General features: G+C 37.8%; 1 protein-coding gene across 2 annotated transcripts in view; it reads right to left on the minus strand.

Annotated features, from left to right (window-relative positions):
• Window positions 1–16,265, minus strand: part of CTPS2 (CTP synthase 2) — a 62,577-nt gene that overhangs the window by 43,515 nt on the left and 2,797 nt on the right. For both annotated transcript variants that reach the window (XM_033052026.2, XM_033052025.2), the window contains exons 3-13: window positions 14,878–15,048; window positions 14,491–14,591; window positions 12,632–12,748; window positions 11,844–11,927; window positions 9,221–9,301; window positions 7,677–7,828; window positions 7,298–7,430; window positions 4,152–4,240; window positions 3,287–3,381; window positions 2,405–2,467; window positions 1,738–1,781 (exon numbers count right to left, since the gene is read on the minus strand). In XM_033052026.2, coding sequence (XP_032907917.1) covers window positions 1,738–1,781; window positions 2,405–2,467; window positions 3,287–3,381; window positions 4,152–4,240; window positions 7,298–7,430; window positions 7,677–7,828; window positions 9,221–9,301; window positions 11,844–11,927; window positions 12,632–12,748; window positions 14,491–14,591; window positions 14,878–15,048 — 1,130 coding nt within the window. The remainder of the gene's footprint in view (window positions 1–1,737; window positions 1,782–2,404; window positions 2,468–3,286; window positions 3,382–4,151; window positions 4,241–7,297; window positions 7,431–7,676; window positions 7,829–9,220; window positions 9,302–11,843; window positions 11,928–12,631; window positions 12,749–14,490; window positions 14,592–14,877; window positions 15,049–16,265) is intronic.

Here is a 16,265-nt window from a genome sequence, read left to right on the forward strand (position 1 = left end):
CACACAGTGCCATCACAAGATATTATCAGTGCTGATATACTCCAATTAACTTTCTTGGATAATGAAACAATCACATCAGTTTGGCTGCTCAAAAGCTTCAGTAATCTGCTTCTCTTCCAATTGTTTTTATTGATTATATAGAATATCTAAACAGATTTCAGCACAAGCTGGACTCTGCTAAGGCAGATTATTTAGCAGCTGTCATTGTTGGTTGTACAAACCTCCCACTTGGAATGATTTACATCTGCTTCTTGTCCAGAACTGAGGTGTCAAAGATCAGATTAAGATGCTGAAATATGACTGTCAATAACCAATTTCAGAACCTTAAAGCAGCTCAGAAAAACAAAATATCCATTATAAATACTGCAAAGATAACACTTCCATTGTAAACAATGTATTCATCTTCTATGACACATACATTCACTCCATTATTTTCTTAACTTTATGTCCACATAATTTTCTCTTTACATTCAAGGGCAAGTAAGGGAGATATGTTAAACTGCAAATCACCCAGTTAAATGCCATTAAATAAAAGTGACACTCAAAAAGCTCTAGAAATACGGACACCCCAGGATCAGTTTTCTGTGCTCTACCTTTTTACAACCTAAAATTTTACAATAAGTTTTCAACATCTTCCACATTTTACAACATATTGCTATTATGAAATTGACCCCTGCAGTGAAAGACTTTATCTTTGCATGTAGTCAAGGAGAAAGGAAGAGACCTCTAACTATAGCAAGGCCACAAATTTGATGCCAAAACCAAAGTTTACCTTCACTCACCTGAGGACTTCTCCAAACACTACCAAGTTCTAGCAGTAAGTCTCACCCTGAAACTCTGAAGGATTTTAATTTACCTTTAAAAGTTCAGACTAGATTACCTTTCCTATGCAAACAAGCAACTTTGACAAACTGAGCAAATGCTCTAAAAACCCTCTTATTTGCACATTTCATATGAAGCAGGCATGAAAAAAAGTATGCTTTACTTGCAAATCCCAACAAAATTCTTTTGAAGAAAATTCACACAGAAACAGTAGGTCACTGTGAGCAACCCAGCCGATGTGTCACTAGAGAAAATGTTACATCTCACATCAAGATACTGCTTTATTTTTCATATTTATTTCTGTTCTTTTCATTTTCTTAAAAGCCCTGTTACCCTGATCACTTTTAAGTTTTACTACAGTAATGTGATGAAATCCACTCTAAAATCCTATAATCAGCATATGATGCAAAGAGCCCTGCCATATCTGTGGCATGGACATTTTTGTCAAAAGGAGGACTGCAAGATGCATGGGGAGGATGGGTATAGTGGTAATTTATACTATATGTATATATTAAGGAAATATAAGAATTTTTCAACCCATTTCCATTTAATCCTTATCTTGTCATATAGATTTTTATTTTGGTAATAGCTTTTGCTACACCTTTCGACTCCCTTTTATATTTTATTCCCTAGTAATGCTAACTTACTCATTGTCTACTCCCAGCATGAGTATGCACATAAGGAAACTATTAGAAAAATTTCAAAAATAAAGCTAAGGCAGTTCACAGAAGCAAATAGGCAATGGCAAGAGACTATCAAAAGAAAATACCTTTCTAAACAATACTGAGCAAGGACAGCAGACACCACCTCATGTCCTACCACGTAAAAATACAGATTTTAACTAACACAGAGGTAACTCCCTTTTAACAAAGACATATGTTCACAAAACACATGTAGCAAAAAAACAGTACTTACAACTGGGTTTTTAGTGTCTGGGTCAAATTCTGTAGAATTTGCATCTGGAACAGAAGTTCAAAGTAAACACAGTACATTTGCTCTGCATGCACTACAAACTCCTAGCAGCTCTGTGGCATTTCACGGCTTGTCTACATTTATGTTACAATATCACATGTTGAAATGCATCCTGCACCACTTTTGAAGCAGTCACAGGAAGTATGTGACCTCAGACACATAAGTTCCCTTTCCTGCTTTCCAAAACACTTTCGTCTCAGCTCTTGGTATTAGAAATTCATTGGCAAGTTAAAACTCTTCATACTACTCCTGCAATGGCTCTTGTTTGGCCACTCTGGCTAATGAAGTCAAGTGAGAAAACCACTTCTCAGTTTTTACTTCTCACCACCTGCACACTTCAGAAGGAGAATACAGAGGAGAACTTTAAGCACACTTCGTTCTACACAGTTTAGATCAAAAAGCAGGTTTCAAACACTCTGCATAACAAAGCTCCTACTCCCTTGCACAGAGAGGTAGCACAGGGTATTTAGCTGAAAATTATCTTGCTGCAAGAACTAAGTACCTAACAATCACAGAATCTGTAAACAGTTTTAATAATAGACATACTTTTCACATAGAGAATAAAAATTCCTCTAAACAAATCATATTCACACCAGCATACAGTACTCACCTTCCCAATTCAAACAGTTTCTTGCAAATTCCACAACTGCTAACTGCATTCCCAGGCAAACCCCTAGAAGAGAAAACAAAAACTCCAGAATTTCCAGGACAAAGAGTAGGACTGACTAAGTACTTGCTGCTCTGTCTTAAACTTGACTGCTTTGAAATCCTGGTTTTCATTGCATATACACAGACTTACAAAAAGCTAAACCAAAAGTGGCTGCTCAATGTAAAACTCACACTCCAAACTTGGCACACTATAAATACATGAGACACAATTATGTGCTTTAAGCCCTTTCAAAGATACTTTATTCTTCTCATCTATTTTACCAATAATTACTGCAAAGACAAACAGAAGCTGAAAGTCTGGGTATATCCAGGTTTAAACTTTTCTTTGGCAATTAATCAGACACTTTAGAAAAAGTAAGAAATGTGGAGTAGGAAGCAAAGCCTCAGAGGCACTTACACGAACAGTACTTAGTTTATAGGCCAGATGATGTCTTTGGACTTTACCATAATAACATGTACCAGTAAATCAAAAAAAGCATTTAATACAGCAAAAGTAGTCCAAAGACACCTATGTTTTCTGCACACTGTTTAATAAAGAAAATTACACTGATACCATTACAATGAGAACCAGACTTTCCATTTTTGTACGCACAAATTAAATCTTTGCAGAAGGTATTGTCTTTTTCTCCTTCCTCACACAGCAGATGTGGTACAGGATTATGCTCCTGGGGATTCTTTACATGGCAGATAGTCACAACACCACACATACTTCCCTAAGACAGGATCCTTCTCTAATGTGAAGGTTTGGGTTCTATAGCAAGCTAATTTATTAATAAAAAAACCATCTCCTAAACACAGTAATTTCTCACTCTAATGATCTTACCAAGAAAAGGTTTTTTCTTTGTTCTTGCCCAGGAGATAGCTTGGAGTTTGCCTTCTGTTCCCCTAATTCCAAAACCTCCTGGGACCAGAATGCCACTGTAATGACAGCCACATAAAAAAGAATTAACATGTAGAATCAAGCCAGCAGAGGAATCCACACAACTTGATGATTCTTGAGGTTGTAACTAACAAGCACAATTCGTGAAAGGCATATTTTATATAACCATTCAGAATACCAAGAAATTAAGTCTAAATCTGGAGATTTGTTTCATCTACCCACCCCAATTCTCATCTGACCAATATCACACGTCACAGTGAAATTCCCACTGCTTAAATAAATATTGCTCAAATAAACCAGTTACATATTCACTACTCAAAATCCTAACACCCAAAGTCTAAGTCTTCTAATATCAAAAAATCTAAATGTGTCTAGACAAAAAACAATATCTCTTTAAAAATACAAATTTAAATCCTAGCAATGATCCTTAAGAGAGACATTTGCAGTGTGCATTTACAAGCATCTTTCACTATGCTGCATGTTGACAACAAAAAACCTCTGACAACTCATCTGCACTGTAAAGAAAGTCCAGATATCCAAAAAAGCAGAACAACAAAAAAAATCAAAACCCCAAACCAACAACCAAAAAACTGCAATTTGTCTAAAGAGATTTAGCAGACTTTGAGGATATATGTTGATCCTTCAATTTGCTGAAGCTTTTCACTAACCGTGCAATTTATTTTTTCACATAAGTAACAGAAGTCTGGATGCAATGAGAAATTATTTGATTTATTGAAGTAGTTTTTTCATCACATGAAATAAATACCATGATCTTCATTTGGGATACAGAATGCCCAATGTCACTTACTCTGCTTTGCACAGTTTGTGCCATGCCTGGTGATATTTCACTGAGTTCTCTGCTTCCATAGAATGTTCAAGTTCTGTTGAATCTATATACTAATAAAGAAAAATATCCAATTAGTCTCTTCTTCCACAGAAGGAGCAGCAGGTAGTATATAACCAAGCACTGAGAGAAATTATTAAGAATTTCAAGTGAATTTGCCAACTGTATCAACTTCACTGAACACCCAGTATTTGCTTTTAAGACTGAGTGTTTGCCCCATTTGCAGCAATCTGTGCCCTTTTCTTTGCACACAGCTCTGCCTGCAGCCCTGCTTGGCACCCTCCAGGTAAGCAGACTAAGTAGAATGCTTTGCAACTCTGAACCAAAGTTACCTTCCTATGGCAACCAAGGAGTGGTGCTGACCTTATCCTGTCATCCCAATGGGATGTGGCTAGGATGTTTACTTTCCTGGATTTTGGGTGCCACAGCCTGTCCAATCTTATTATAAGACTGGAAAAATCTGCATTGTCTGTGGAAAAGGTCTTCCTGGGGACTCTTGTGTAGAAAGGGAGAAAAACTCATTATCTCTGCCCTACTAGAAACACTGCATTAGAATCTCTAGTGTCATTGTAAAGCACAGCTCCTGATGCACCACTGGAGTGAAGTGAGGGGACAATCTATTGCACTGGGAACACAAAAGATCAGAGTTCGATGCTGGGTTTTGTCAGCCTTTCTCAGATTAATATAATTATCCACATTCTGATGTAGAATCCATCCTCCATAAAAATGAGACCATCTGAAATGGCAGAACTCACCTGTGTGCAGAGAAAGGCAACTGACAAGGAGATTGCTGCAAGTTTCTCAGACAAGACTGCTTTGTAGGAAATATTTTCTACTTTTTCCATATTCCAGAAGGCATCAAAAATACAACAGAAAAATAACCACTTTTGAATGTTGCTATTCTAGACTAGAGGAATATTAAGCAACCAACTAAAAAGACACTGATACTGCAAGGTTGGAAAGAGAAACTAATGACAATTGGATTTAATTGTATTTTCCTCGCCAAACATATTGAGAAGGAACATTTATCAGTTAAAGAAGCATCAACATTTTGTCATTCAGATTAAGAAGCTCCTTCAGAGCATGGGATTATACTGAGAGCCTTTGGGCTAAAAGGAGGTTTGGACGTGCAGTCAAGTACAGTGTCTTACAGAGAGCTGTGTCTGTTAACATTTCAACACTGCACTGGAGCTCAGCAACTGTCAGTTTTCATGCTTGTTAATGCAGAAGCCCCACTAAAATTAAGACCAGCCTCATATGATGCTTGCTCTGCATTTGCAGACAGGGTACCGTTCACCTTTTTTGCTAAAAGCAAAGCTATTTTTCATACACAAAAATTTCCCATTCTGCAGCTGTCAGTATGAAACACTACAGTGACACAATCACATACGTCAGAAAGGACATTGGGAAGTCCCAAGCCTCACTCCCTGCACAAAGCAAGTCAAATTAGAGCAGGTTGCTTGGGATCATTTCCAGTAAGATCTAAAAATCTCCAGGGATCAATCCTGGCTGTTTCCATTTTCTTGTTTCTTCATGCACACAGAAACAACTTTTTAGAGTATTAGCTAATAATCTGCCCAGGAAACAAGAAAAAGCTGACCACCTGCCATTTCCCCAAATCCTAATTTTTGCCCTTTTATTTTTAAGACTGGTACATTTGCCCTTTTCTAGTCATAGACTAATTAGGTTGGAGAGGATCTCTAAGATCACTGAATCCAGCTGTTAAGCCAGGACTGCCAAGTTCACCATAATACTATGTGTCACGAACACAAGTGAAATCTAACCACGATAGTAAATATGAATATGCAGATAAAGTCTGCTTTTTTCATCAGATCCAGTTTTGGGTAACTTCAGTGTACAGTAGTTTCACGACCATAAGGCGCACCAGACTATAAGGCGCACACCCCCCAGGAGCCGGCACATTTCACAACTTTGTAGATCAGATAAGGTGCACCGGACTATAAGGTGCACTTTCTTTTTTGCAGCGAGGAGCCGCGCGGCGCGCAACAAAGTAACAAATTGCTGGCAGGTGCTCAATTTGCAAACATTTTTTCAAAGATTGGTGTAGCCTTTAAATGCAGCCCCAGGCGCCCTCCCCGTGCAGCAGGCCCCAGCACTCCCGCCCGCCCCCGGCGCCGGCTGGCATGGTTCAGGGCACCCGGCTACCACCACGCGACCGCGCTGCATCCCGGTTTCCCTGCGGCCGGCGGCGGTGGCGCTTCCCGTTGCTTCCCCGGGGCTGTGCCACTTGTCGCCGCTTTTCGACGGCCGCGGGGGCTTCCCCACTGCCGCTTCTTGGCGGTTGCAGGGGCTCGGCCAGCGCCGCAATTTGGCGGCCACAAGGGGCTTCCCCGCCGCCGCTTCGCCGCTGCCGCTTTTCGGCGGCCACGGGGGCTTCGCTGCCGCCGTGATTCGGCAGCCGCAGGGGCTCCGGCGGCGCCGCGATTCGGCAGCCGCAGGGGGCTCAGCTGCTGCCGTGATTCGGCAGCCGCAAGGGGCTTCCCCGCCGCCGCTTCTCGGCGGCTGCAGGGGCTCAGCTAGCGCCGGGATGCGGCGGCTGCAGGGGCTCAGCTAGTGCCGGGATGCGGCAGCTGCAGGGGCTTCCCCGCCACCGCTTCCCCGCCGCCGCTTTTCGGCTTCTTGTTCCGCCCGGGCCTGGGCCGGCGCTGGCTCCCTCCCTCCCCTCTTGGTTCCTGCCGGCTGTGGCCACCCATTCCCGCCCCACCTCACGACTCGGCACTCCCGCGGCACCGCCCCCCCATTGCGGCTCGCACTTCCAGTTCGGCAAATTTCGCAACTTTGTCCATCAGATAAAGCGCACCGGACTATAAGGTGCACTTCCGGTTTCGGGGAAAAAATTTAGTCAAAAGGATGCGCCTTATAGTCATGAAATTACTGTACCTTTCAGATAAGTTCAGTGTCAAATAAAATAATTAAACATTTAAACATTTCTTTTAAAAAAAATGGTATGCTTGGCCAGTCTGTATTTATCTGCATGATTCATTTTCTAATTTTCACATGAATTAAAACTGCCTCACATGATGGGAACTAAGAGATTACAATAGTAGAATCAAAGTACTCCTGAAAGCAAAAGCCAGAAATATCCTCACCATTAAATCCAGCTTGTAATTAATTGCCAGCGCAGAGTGTTCCAGAGCTTTGAAAACAGATGCATAGCAGTCACTCAGTTTTGTGTACTTCCCAACAAGAGCTATGGAACACACCTTCAGCAACCTTTCATATCTGACAAAAACAAGTTATCAGTTACTACAGCACATTTCACCAAAGAAAAAGAACAAAACATTTCATCAGTACTTTTTTTTTTAGCTCTACAAAATACCTCCTAAAATTTCCAAACCACCAGTGGTTTTAAATCCAGACCATTCACAGGTGTCAATCAGCATTCAGTCAGTCCAGTTTGGTGACTTCAAAGTCAAAACCTAACTTGAATTACAGCACTTCTAGAGAAAGAAGTAGGATGCAGAATACCTGCAAGCCATTTTCTTCCACTTCATTAGAAGATCACTTGGCTGGTCATCAATAGGTAAATTTAGCCTCTGTTTAAAATACTTAATGATGCCTTGCTCCTCCAATAGGATTGGTACTCGATAAGTAGAAGAAACATCATGAATAAATATCACCTAAGAAAAAAAAAGCAGAACATAAAAAAACTAACAGAAATTTTTCATAGGAAACATTCATTCTACTTTTGGATACTACATGCATTTTTTACTCTACACACATTCTGGTTTTTAAATGCCTTCCTTTTGAAAGAGCAGGACAGCACAGCTATTATTTAAGGTTCCATTAAATTTACAAGAAAACAGTCACTCAAAAAGTAAAAATGTGTTTTACTTCTCCTTCACACCATCCAGGCTTGTCAAACCTATCAATGCATCAGTTTTAATGCACACATCTGGCTTCACAAAACACTCATATTTGCTAGTACTTCCTTCTTCCCCTCTCACAAACTTGAAGAGTATTAACCATGAAAGCAAGAAAACAAATTAAGCCTAACAAAACAGACCAAATTTGTTTGTGACATTCTCCTAAAAGTATTTTGTTACTGAAGCAGGCTATGTAATTACTGAGTACCGCCCATTTAAGGACCATTTTGTTAAGAACACGTTTACAAAGTGCATCCAAGCTGCCAGCAATTAAGCTGATTGTGTTTGGTTTACCTGAGATCACAGAGCTCAGAATCCTGAGCACAATTGTTTTCCTCCCTGAACACATGAACAGTAAAGGATAGCCTCTTTGTTACCCTTGAGCTGCTTCTGTTCATCACAAACTTTGTACATGTGCATGCTGCCCCATGCCTCTCTATGTGCCCATTCAACCTGAAATGCCACATAACCACTTCTTGTTATGATTACTACACAATCTGTTGTACCTTCAGCATTTTCAACTACTTTGAAGAGTAAAATGCTCTCACTTGCAAAAATATTAAAGAGCAGTCAATTAATCAAAATTAATATTTGGATAGCAAATAATTGCAAACTATTAAGGGAAAAACCACACATGAATTATAGAAGAATATATAACTACACAGTGGATGCATGCTTAAGGGCATAAATAGCCTATTACATATTATCATAGTAAGAGTGTTCATGTGGCTGTGACCATCTGTGGACATAAGAAAATCACCTAGCTTTAACCACACTTTGTTCATCCATTATTACAACCACCTGAGATATTGGATGGCTAATAAATACACATTAATAAATAATAAATAAAACCAGTCACAGTTATGAAAACTGTGAAACTTCATGCTATGTATAACAACTAACCATGTACTCGAAATCTATTTTTTTATTCACTTTTACACAACATGCATTTAAATTATTAATTACTGTTTGACATAAAACTTAACACGTATACTCCTGGTATTTTGAAAATGCTATAGCATCCAGCATAACAGCAAGATAAAAACTATTAAAACAATTATATATGAATGAATCAGTCAGAAGTGGAAAACAGAAATGCACAGAAATATTTGTGTACTTTCCCACATATAATATTGAAATACAGACCTGCTCAGGCTCCACATGACAAAACATGGAAATCTTCTCTTTTACAGCCATCTCTATAGGTTTTGCACTTCTGCAGACTATCTATCATAACAAAAAGAAAAACTTCAAATATTTACTAGGCATACCAATAGAAGATCCTCAATATTTCATAGAGAAATTAATCTCCTTTGGAAGTAGAGCATCAACAAATGTGACTTTTTTTTTACTCTTTCCCCTTTTCTGGAGCTCTATGATATCTCATAGCTCACAAATATCTACTAGCAAGGCAGAAATAAATCAGTCACTTGCCCATACTGACCAATTTTCATTCATCTTTCATTGGTATTCCCTGTAATATTGCTTCCTCATATTCTTCTTTCTTGTAACTACTACTGCAATACTCTTTGCCTCAAGTCTAGCAGTTCTATAAGTATGAATATGATGAATCAAAAGGAATATTGTAATATTATCAGTAAGATCAGATTTAAATTGAGAGCAATAATACTTAGCTTACATACATGAGTATTTCAGTATTTTGGCATCTTTTTAATTTACACATCATGACAAAAAGAAGGCCAAAGAAAACTAATTCATAATTGTATAGTTTTTACTGGTGCTAGTATTTTGCTGATACATTTAAACCCCAGTAATTTTAGAAAATATTGATAATTTTCAACCAACAAAGAAAACAATTATATGCCTTGATGATTGTCTGAAGGGATCTTTTTTTGCCTTATGTTACTCCAGGTAACTAGATGAAAATGCAGAACTGCTCTAGTAAAGTCCCTACTGATTACTCAGTCTACTCTCATCCCTTAGGTATTTTGAAAGCTCAAAGCATAACAAAAAGTAGAATGATCCTTGTACAAGATTAGTTCATTACTTTTCCCATCTTTCTACCAAATGCAATTACTTAATTTATCAAACCCTCTTGCTCAGAAACTTGTATATGCCCTTTGATCACCTTGCTAATGAAGTTTAGCTACACTGATACTGATGGAATGCAATTAACTTACCCTACTCTTAGAAGTAATTCTAGAAACAGAAAAAAAAAGCCAAGTATAAGGAAAATTAGTGTGCTTTTAAATCAAAATGTAATTAGGAAACAATTTGTATATTCTATTCACTTAAGCACAATTCATATGTAAAATCTGGTACAGTTTGAAGCTAAAGGTATAACTCATAAATTGATAGTACAAGCACATGAGTAAACCCACTTTGAAATCTATTGTTTGTCTTGCAGAGGTAGATTTCTTAAAGTTAATGCAGGCACAGAAATCAAAACCATCAGAATCAGTATGCAAATAACAAAACTATGTTAAAAACGGCAGAGATGCACCACAAAGGAACATAAGACACAGAAAATGAGGAACAATTGAATCCAACAGGGCAGCTCTGACAAGCACATACTCCAAGTGCTGCGTCAGAGTCCAGATCTCTGCAGCCACAGCACGTTCATTTGGCACTCAGAACTTCTCTCTGGGCAGAACAGAGAGGCTCGGGCACACAGAGCTGAGCAGGCACCCCAGGGATGCCCAGGAGCAGGCAGGGAGGGAGGCAACAGGATTCAGAACAGGATGAGCCAGGCTCAGCTCATGGAGGAAGCTTTCCTGGCTGCTGCTGTAGGAGCTGCCCCATGTGCTGCCCTGGCCACGACAGCAACCATTTAAATATTGTGCTAAAGCAGCACTCAAGGAGCTTCATAAGAGCATCAAAAGGCTGCACTTCGAGTGAGATCTGTCCCTGCTTCAGGTGACAACAGCAGCAGTGAGAAAACAAAAATGATACTGCGCTCCTGGCACTCCCAGAGCTGCCCCAGGCAAGAAGCCAAGATGCAAGACAGTGACTACGTTTGTCTGTTCTCCTTTTATTACACACACCCACTTAGGCCTTTTAAAGAAAATTATTTTTTGGAGGGGAGAGAGAAGTTAGGCCCTGGCAATTGCCTTAAATGCCTTCAAAAAGCACAGGCAACTTCCCCTACACAATTAGCACTTTAAGAGGGATTTTGGAGATTAGGCCCTGAAACTCGGAACACAGTACAGCATTTTATTAATAAAAGTCTTTCCATCCACAAGCTGGTTACAATTACCATGTCACACCTTTTTGACATCAAACACATCTCTCACATATCCTATTTCCAAATCAACTGGTTTTGTAGCTAAAAATACTCATTCATAAATGTAAAATGAAAGGGCTCAAAAAACACAAAGAAGCACAACACAAAATTTAGTTGTGTGACCATTTTCTTACGAATTTTTTTTTTTTAGGATATACACATTGTTTCTTAATAATGCATAAAAAAATCTGAATGTTACAAGGCAGAAACATTTTAGGTCTGCCTTCAAAGTGAATTGAGATTTTAATTATTTTTAGCTGTGAAGAATTATTTTTGTAATAAGATGCCCTTAGAACATAGCTACAGTCCCAAGATATTGCAAGAAGTTAGTTGAATTAAGTTAGCTTAGAGTGATTTTGAGTAATTTGGTTTCCAGTGGCTTTAATGGAGCTTTGCAGAACATATTTTGCATTTCTTCTAAAATTCTGGTCTCTCCTGAGGGACTATGGCTTATTCTTTGAACACAAGTTATGCAAGGACATTTCTAGATGAACTATAAATAAAAATCTGTATTTATTGACTCACCAAATCTGGAGACAAGCCTAGACCCCTCAGTGCTCGAACACTGTTCTGTGTTGGTTTTGTCTTCTGTTCACCAGTAGCATTAGGCTGGAAAGGCACATTTTGAAAGCTCAAATAGCATCTAACTAAAGCTCAAACTAACATCTACTAACACAAGAGTTACAGATTGAAAGAGAAAATTCATTGCAAGTAAAAATACTTGAAGGAAATAAACATATCTAAAGAGTGTCATAATATGCCAGAAACAGAAATGGCACCACTGTTATTACTTGTATATGAAATATTGTGAGGAAACCACAGAGTCCTGTTTGAGGTCAAGTTTATTTTGTTGTTTTTGTTTCCAGAAAAAAATTTCCATATATTTGCCTCAGGTAGAAGAAGAATATTCCAAAAGTTGGATTTGGCTAAAAAATGGAGAATGCCCAACACAGCATAAAGCCTTCAGTGGCTGTTAATGGAATATTCAGATGTAGGGTATAATTCTGTTCTCAAATACACAGAATTAATTCTACCAATTGTTGTTCAATCCTCTAATCCACAGCTGTAGTTGGTAATTATCTTTTTGTCTGCAGAAGGTGAAATCTATCATCACTACAAACCTTCGCTTACCAAAATATTCCCAGTGAGTACTAAAGAAAAATATACAGTTCTAATGAAAAAATACTTTTAGTCCTGTACAAGGAGATACAGTGGCCTTGACTTGACTCCAGCATGAAAGGGTTAATGAGACAAGTAAACAAATATAAAGCCAATATAGAGTAAAATTTATTTTATTAATACTAAGAACTTACCTGTGGTACTAGGCTAACATGGATATTACAGAAGTTCTCTCTTTTTGCTTTGAACTGAAACTGTCTAAATGCTTCAACAAATGGCATTCCTTCAATATCTCCAATGGTTCCACCCAGCTGAAAAGGAAACGGATATGGAATCTCATATATTTCAAGATGTTTTCTGAAACCTTTCTCTAAAAAAAAAAAAAAGCCCTGACAATTGAAATTCATAAAGAATCTCTACAAAGTACTTTCATCTGCTCTGCACAGTTTCTTGTGGAAAACATTAAACAATTTTCCTGTTTTGTTATGTTCACTTTCCACCAAATACAAAAGCTTCCCATGGGAAGATGTGTGGTGCTGCTGAATAATTCATGCTCCACACTGCCTTCAAAGTGGTGAACCACTAATCAATGGTTAAGCTGATGTGAAGATTTTCATATAGAAAAACTTTATTCCCTGTCAGATTAACAAATATTTGTGATTAACTAGAGGCAGATATTTCTCAGGATTATCACAGCTTTCCAACATCAATAATTGTTTATTATGAAACTAAAATGCAAGTTAAAGTCCATGCTGAAATTTATTTATTAAGACAAAAATCAGATGCTTTTCATAGACCTAGAGAGCTATAGCAGACTAAGCACTGAATAAAACAGCTTTGGACATTGTCTGATGAAATAGCTGTATTTCAGAACGATCTTTTTGTGCCACCATGTGGTTTTCGACAGAATTACATATTTCTGTTCATCCAGTACCAGGAAAACTGACAACTACATTTGTATATCACACACCTCTAGACTAACTCCTTCAGGATTTTAAAACAGAAAAATGCTACAGTTATTTTTAGGGTACTGAAGAAAAATAATTTTATCAGGCTGGAGGTTTAAGCATGTAATAAAAAAAATAAAAACAAACCAAATCAAAACATAATCCTTTATGGACTATGGAATGTGACCATGACTTATGAATGTTTTGTGCAACTTTTGTATTTACTTTTCAATTTTTTTTTTTAATGAAATATTTGACTCCCACTGTGAACATCATAAACAGATTTGTAGATATACTGGTAAGTGTATTTCGATCAAGGCAGATTCTTCTGCATAAGAAACACTGAGTAACTCTGCTGCTGGGTCACAAAGCTCATGGTACTATTGATTGCAGTGGTCACCTCTGGCACTAATCTGTGACATCTTCTGTCAGATTCTCAAGTATAATCTTTTTTCATTGTCGTCTGCTGTAATAGTACTACCAGCAATTACTGGCTTTCATCCAGTTGGCTCAATGCTCTACTGAGAGTGGTAAAACTCATTGTTTCCATCCTGCAGGACATCAGCAGTTTAAGTAATTAACAAAGTTGCCTCCAGAGATCTTAAAGACAACAAAGAAAGTGGGAAACAAACTTACACACTGTTTAAATGTATTCCTTGAAGCATGACCACAAGCAACAAGATGAACATTTGAAGTTCCTGTGGAAAGCTAGAACATTAAAGGCTCCCCTACTGACTGTAGGAGATTTCTGCTATTGCACAAGTTCTCAATACAGTCTATTACCAGTATAAAGCTTCAGTCAAACATCTGGATTTTGGAATAGACAGTTCACATTACAGTAACTGCTTTACTTCTCCAAGTTAATAAACTCTTAAGAAGCTCAATTTCAGCGTATTCTAGAGTGGATTTAGTGAAGTAAATGGAAGCTGAAGAGATAAGACCATGCCTATCCCTTTCAGAACAAACCAAAGAATACAGAATGTGTCTTTGAATTTCTGCTCTCCATAAAACTTCAGTCTGACCTTTTTACAGTAAGGAGCAAAGAGAAAGCAAACGAGCACATTATGTTCACTGTGGATATAGAACCTAAAAGATTCCATACTTACCTCAATCACACAGATTTGTGGTTCTTTTTTGTCATCATCCACTGGAACTTTTGCCTGATTCATTACCCATTCCTGAACTGCATCAGTAATGTGTGGAACAACTACAAAACAATACCAAAGAAGGTAAGCACATCTTACTTTAGGCCCATATACTAATTTTTCCATGCAAAAGGAGTTAAGTGAGCAGAAAGCCAAGAAGAAACTGCCAGGTCCTTTCTCTATTTCTCCTTTCCTTAAGCCCAGAAGCCAAACATTACAGGAATATGCCCACATCTTTTGGAAGGGAGAAAGGAATAAAGTGGTGCAGCAAGAAGCAGCCTGTTCTAGCTGATCCCTTCTTTTGTGAAGACTGAATGGACTATTATCCCACAAAGTGAAAAAAATTACCTTGAACAGTTTTTCCCAGATAATCACCATGTCTTTCTTTATTAATGACATGCTGATATATCTTTCCAGTGGTGATATTGTTGTCCTTATAGAGATTGATGTCCAAAAATCTCTCATAATTTCCCAAATCTAAGTCAACTTCTCCACCATCATTCAATACAAAAACTTCACCTAAAAAAAGAAAGCAAAAACAGAGAGAAGAACAATATAATAATTAGAAATTATTAAACACACAACAAGAATACCACAGACATCTTAAAACAGGAGAAAAAAATTTAAATTATATATGATAACGTATCAATAAAGCCCATACTGCAACTCAATCTACACTGTCATTCTGTATGACTTAGTATCCAAGTCATTAGTTTTACATCTAAAGCCCATTTCTCAGAAACATATAGTTTTGCAAATAAAACGTAAGTTTTATTGCCAAAATATTTAAGCAGCATAAATATTTAACCAGCATTGCAACACCAGAATAATCCTTCATTGGAAGAAAACAATATCTAAGAATCATAAATCAGAAACAAATAAAATATTCATTTACTTGCAAGAGAGAAAACTATGTTTTTATAAGCATGAATTATACATGTTCCAAGTGTTCCACTATTAATTCTTGTTTGGATCTATTTTAAAGATTGAGGCTTGGATCAGGAGTAAAGTTATTATGAACAAAAGTACTTCTTCAAATGTGATCACTGTTTCTGAGTCGGTTGTTTCATCCAGTACATTTGGTTTACCGTGTCCATAAGCAAGGCTTATTTCTGACCCTGAAAAAATCCAGTAAAAATACCCTTCAGGTTCACATTTTTCTTAGCCCTCTAAAGAATCTCCAAGTTCTGAATCTAGTCGACTTCTGACAGAACTCAAGTTGCTAGATCTTGAGGTAAGGTTGGAAAGCTCTTCAGAAAAACTGTAAATATTTTGCCATGACCCAATAAATCAATGGTAGAACAAGTTATGTGACTAATGCACAGGGAAAAAAATGGACTACAGAAATGTATATCCCACCAAAGTACAACACTCCAATGAACTGCCTAACAAATCACTCCAACGTGTACAACAGAGTGGAAGAATTATGCCTGATTCTGTGATGCACTTCATACATCCTCTATACCAAATCATCATTTCTACTAAGAAGCAGAGTGGGATTAACATTTCTCTTAAGCAGGCCTTGGAAGAGAAGAATTAAAAAATATTATTTAAAAGCCTCTACAGTTTCCTGAAAATTACTAGACTACTCATATTAATCATATTTCTGTCCAAATATTAATGAAGGAGGCTCACCGTTCCAGCTCATGGAACTTCCATTTACTACACAGCAAGTCAATGTTTCTTCACAAGCAGTAAGAAAATTTTCAGTGAAAAAACAGAACTACATGCCATAA

The sequence above is a fragment of the Catharus ustulatus genome, chromosome 2 (genome assembly GCF_009819885.2).
Source record: "Catharus ustulatus isolate bCatUst1 chromosome 2, bCatUst1.pri.v2, whole genome shotgun sequence".
Classification (NCBI taxonomy): Eukaryota; Metazoa; Chordata; class Aves; order Passeriformes; family Turdidae; genus Catharus; species Catharus ustulatus.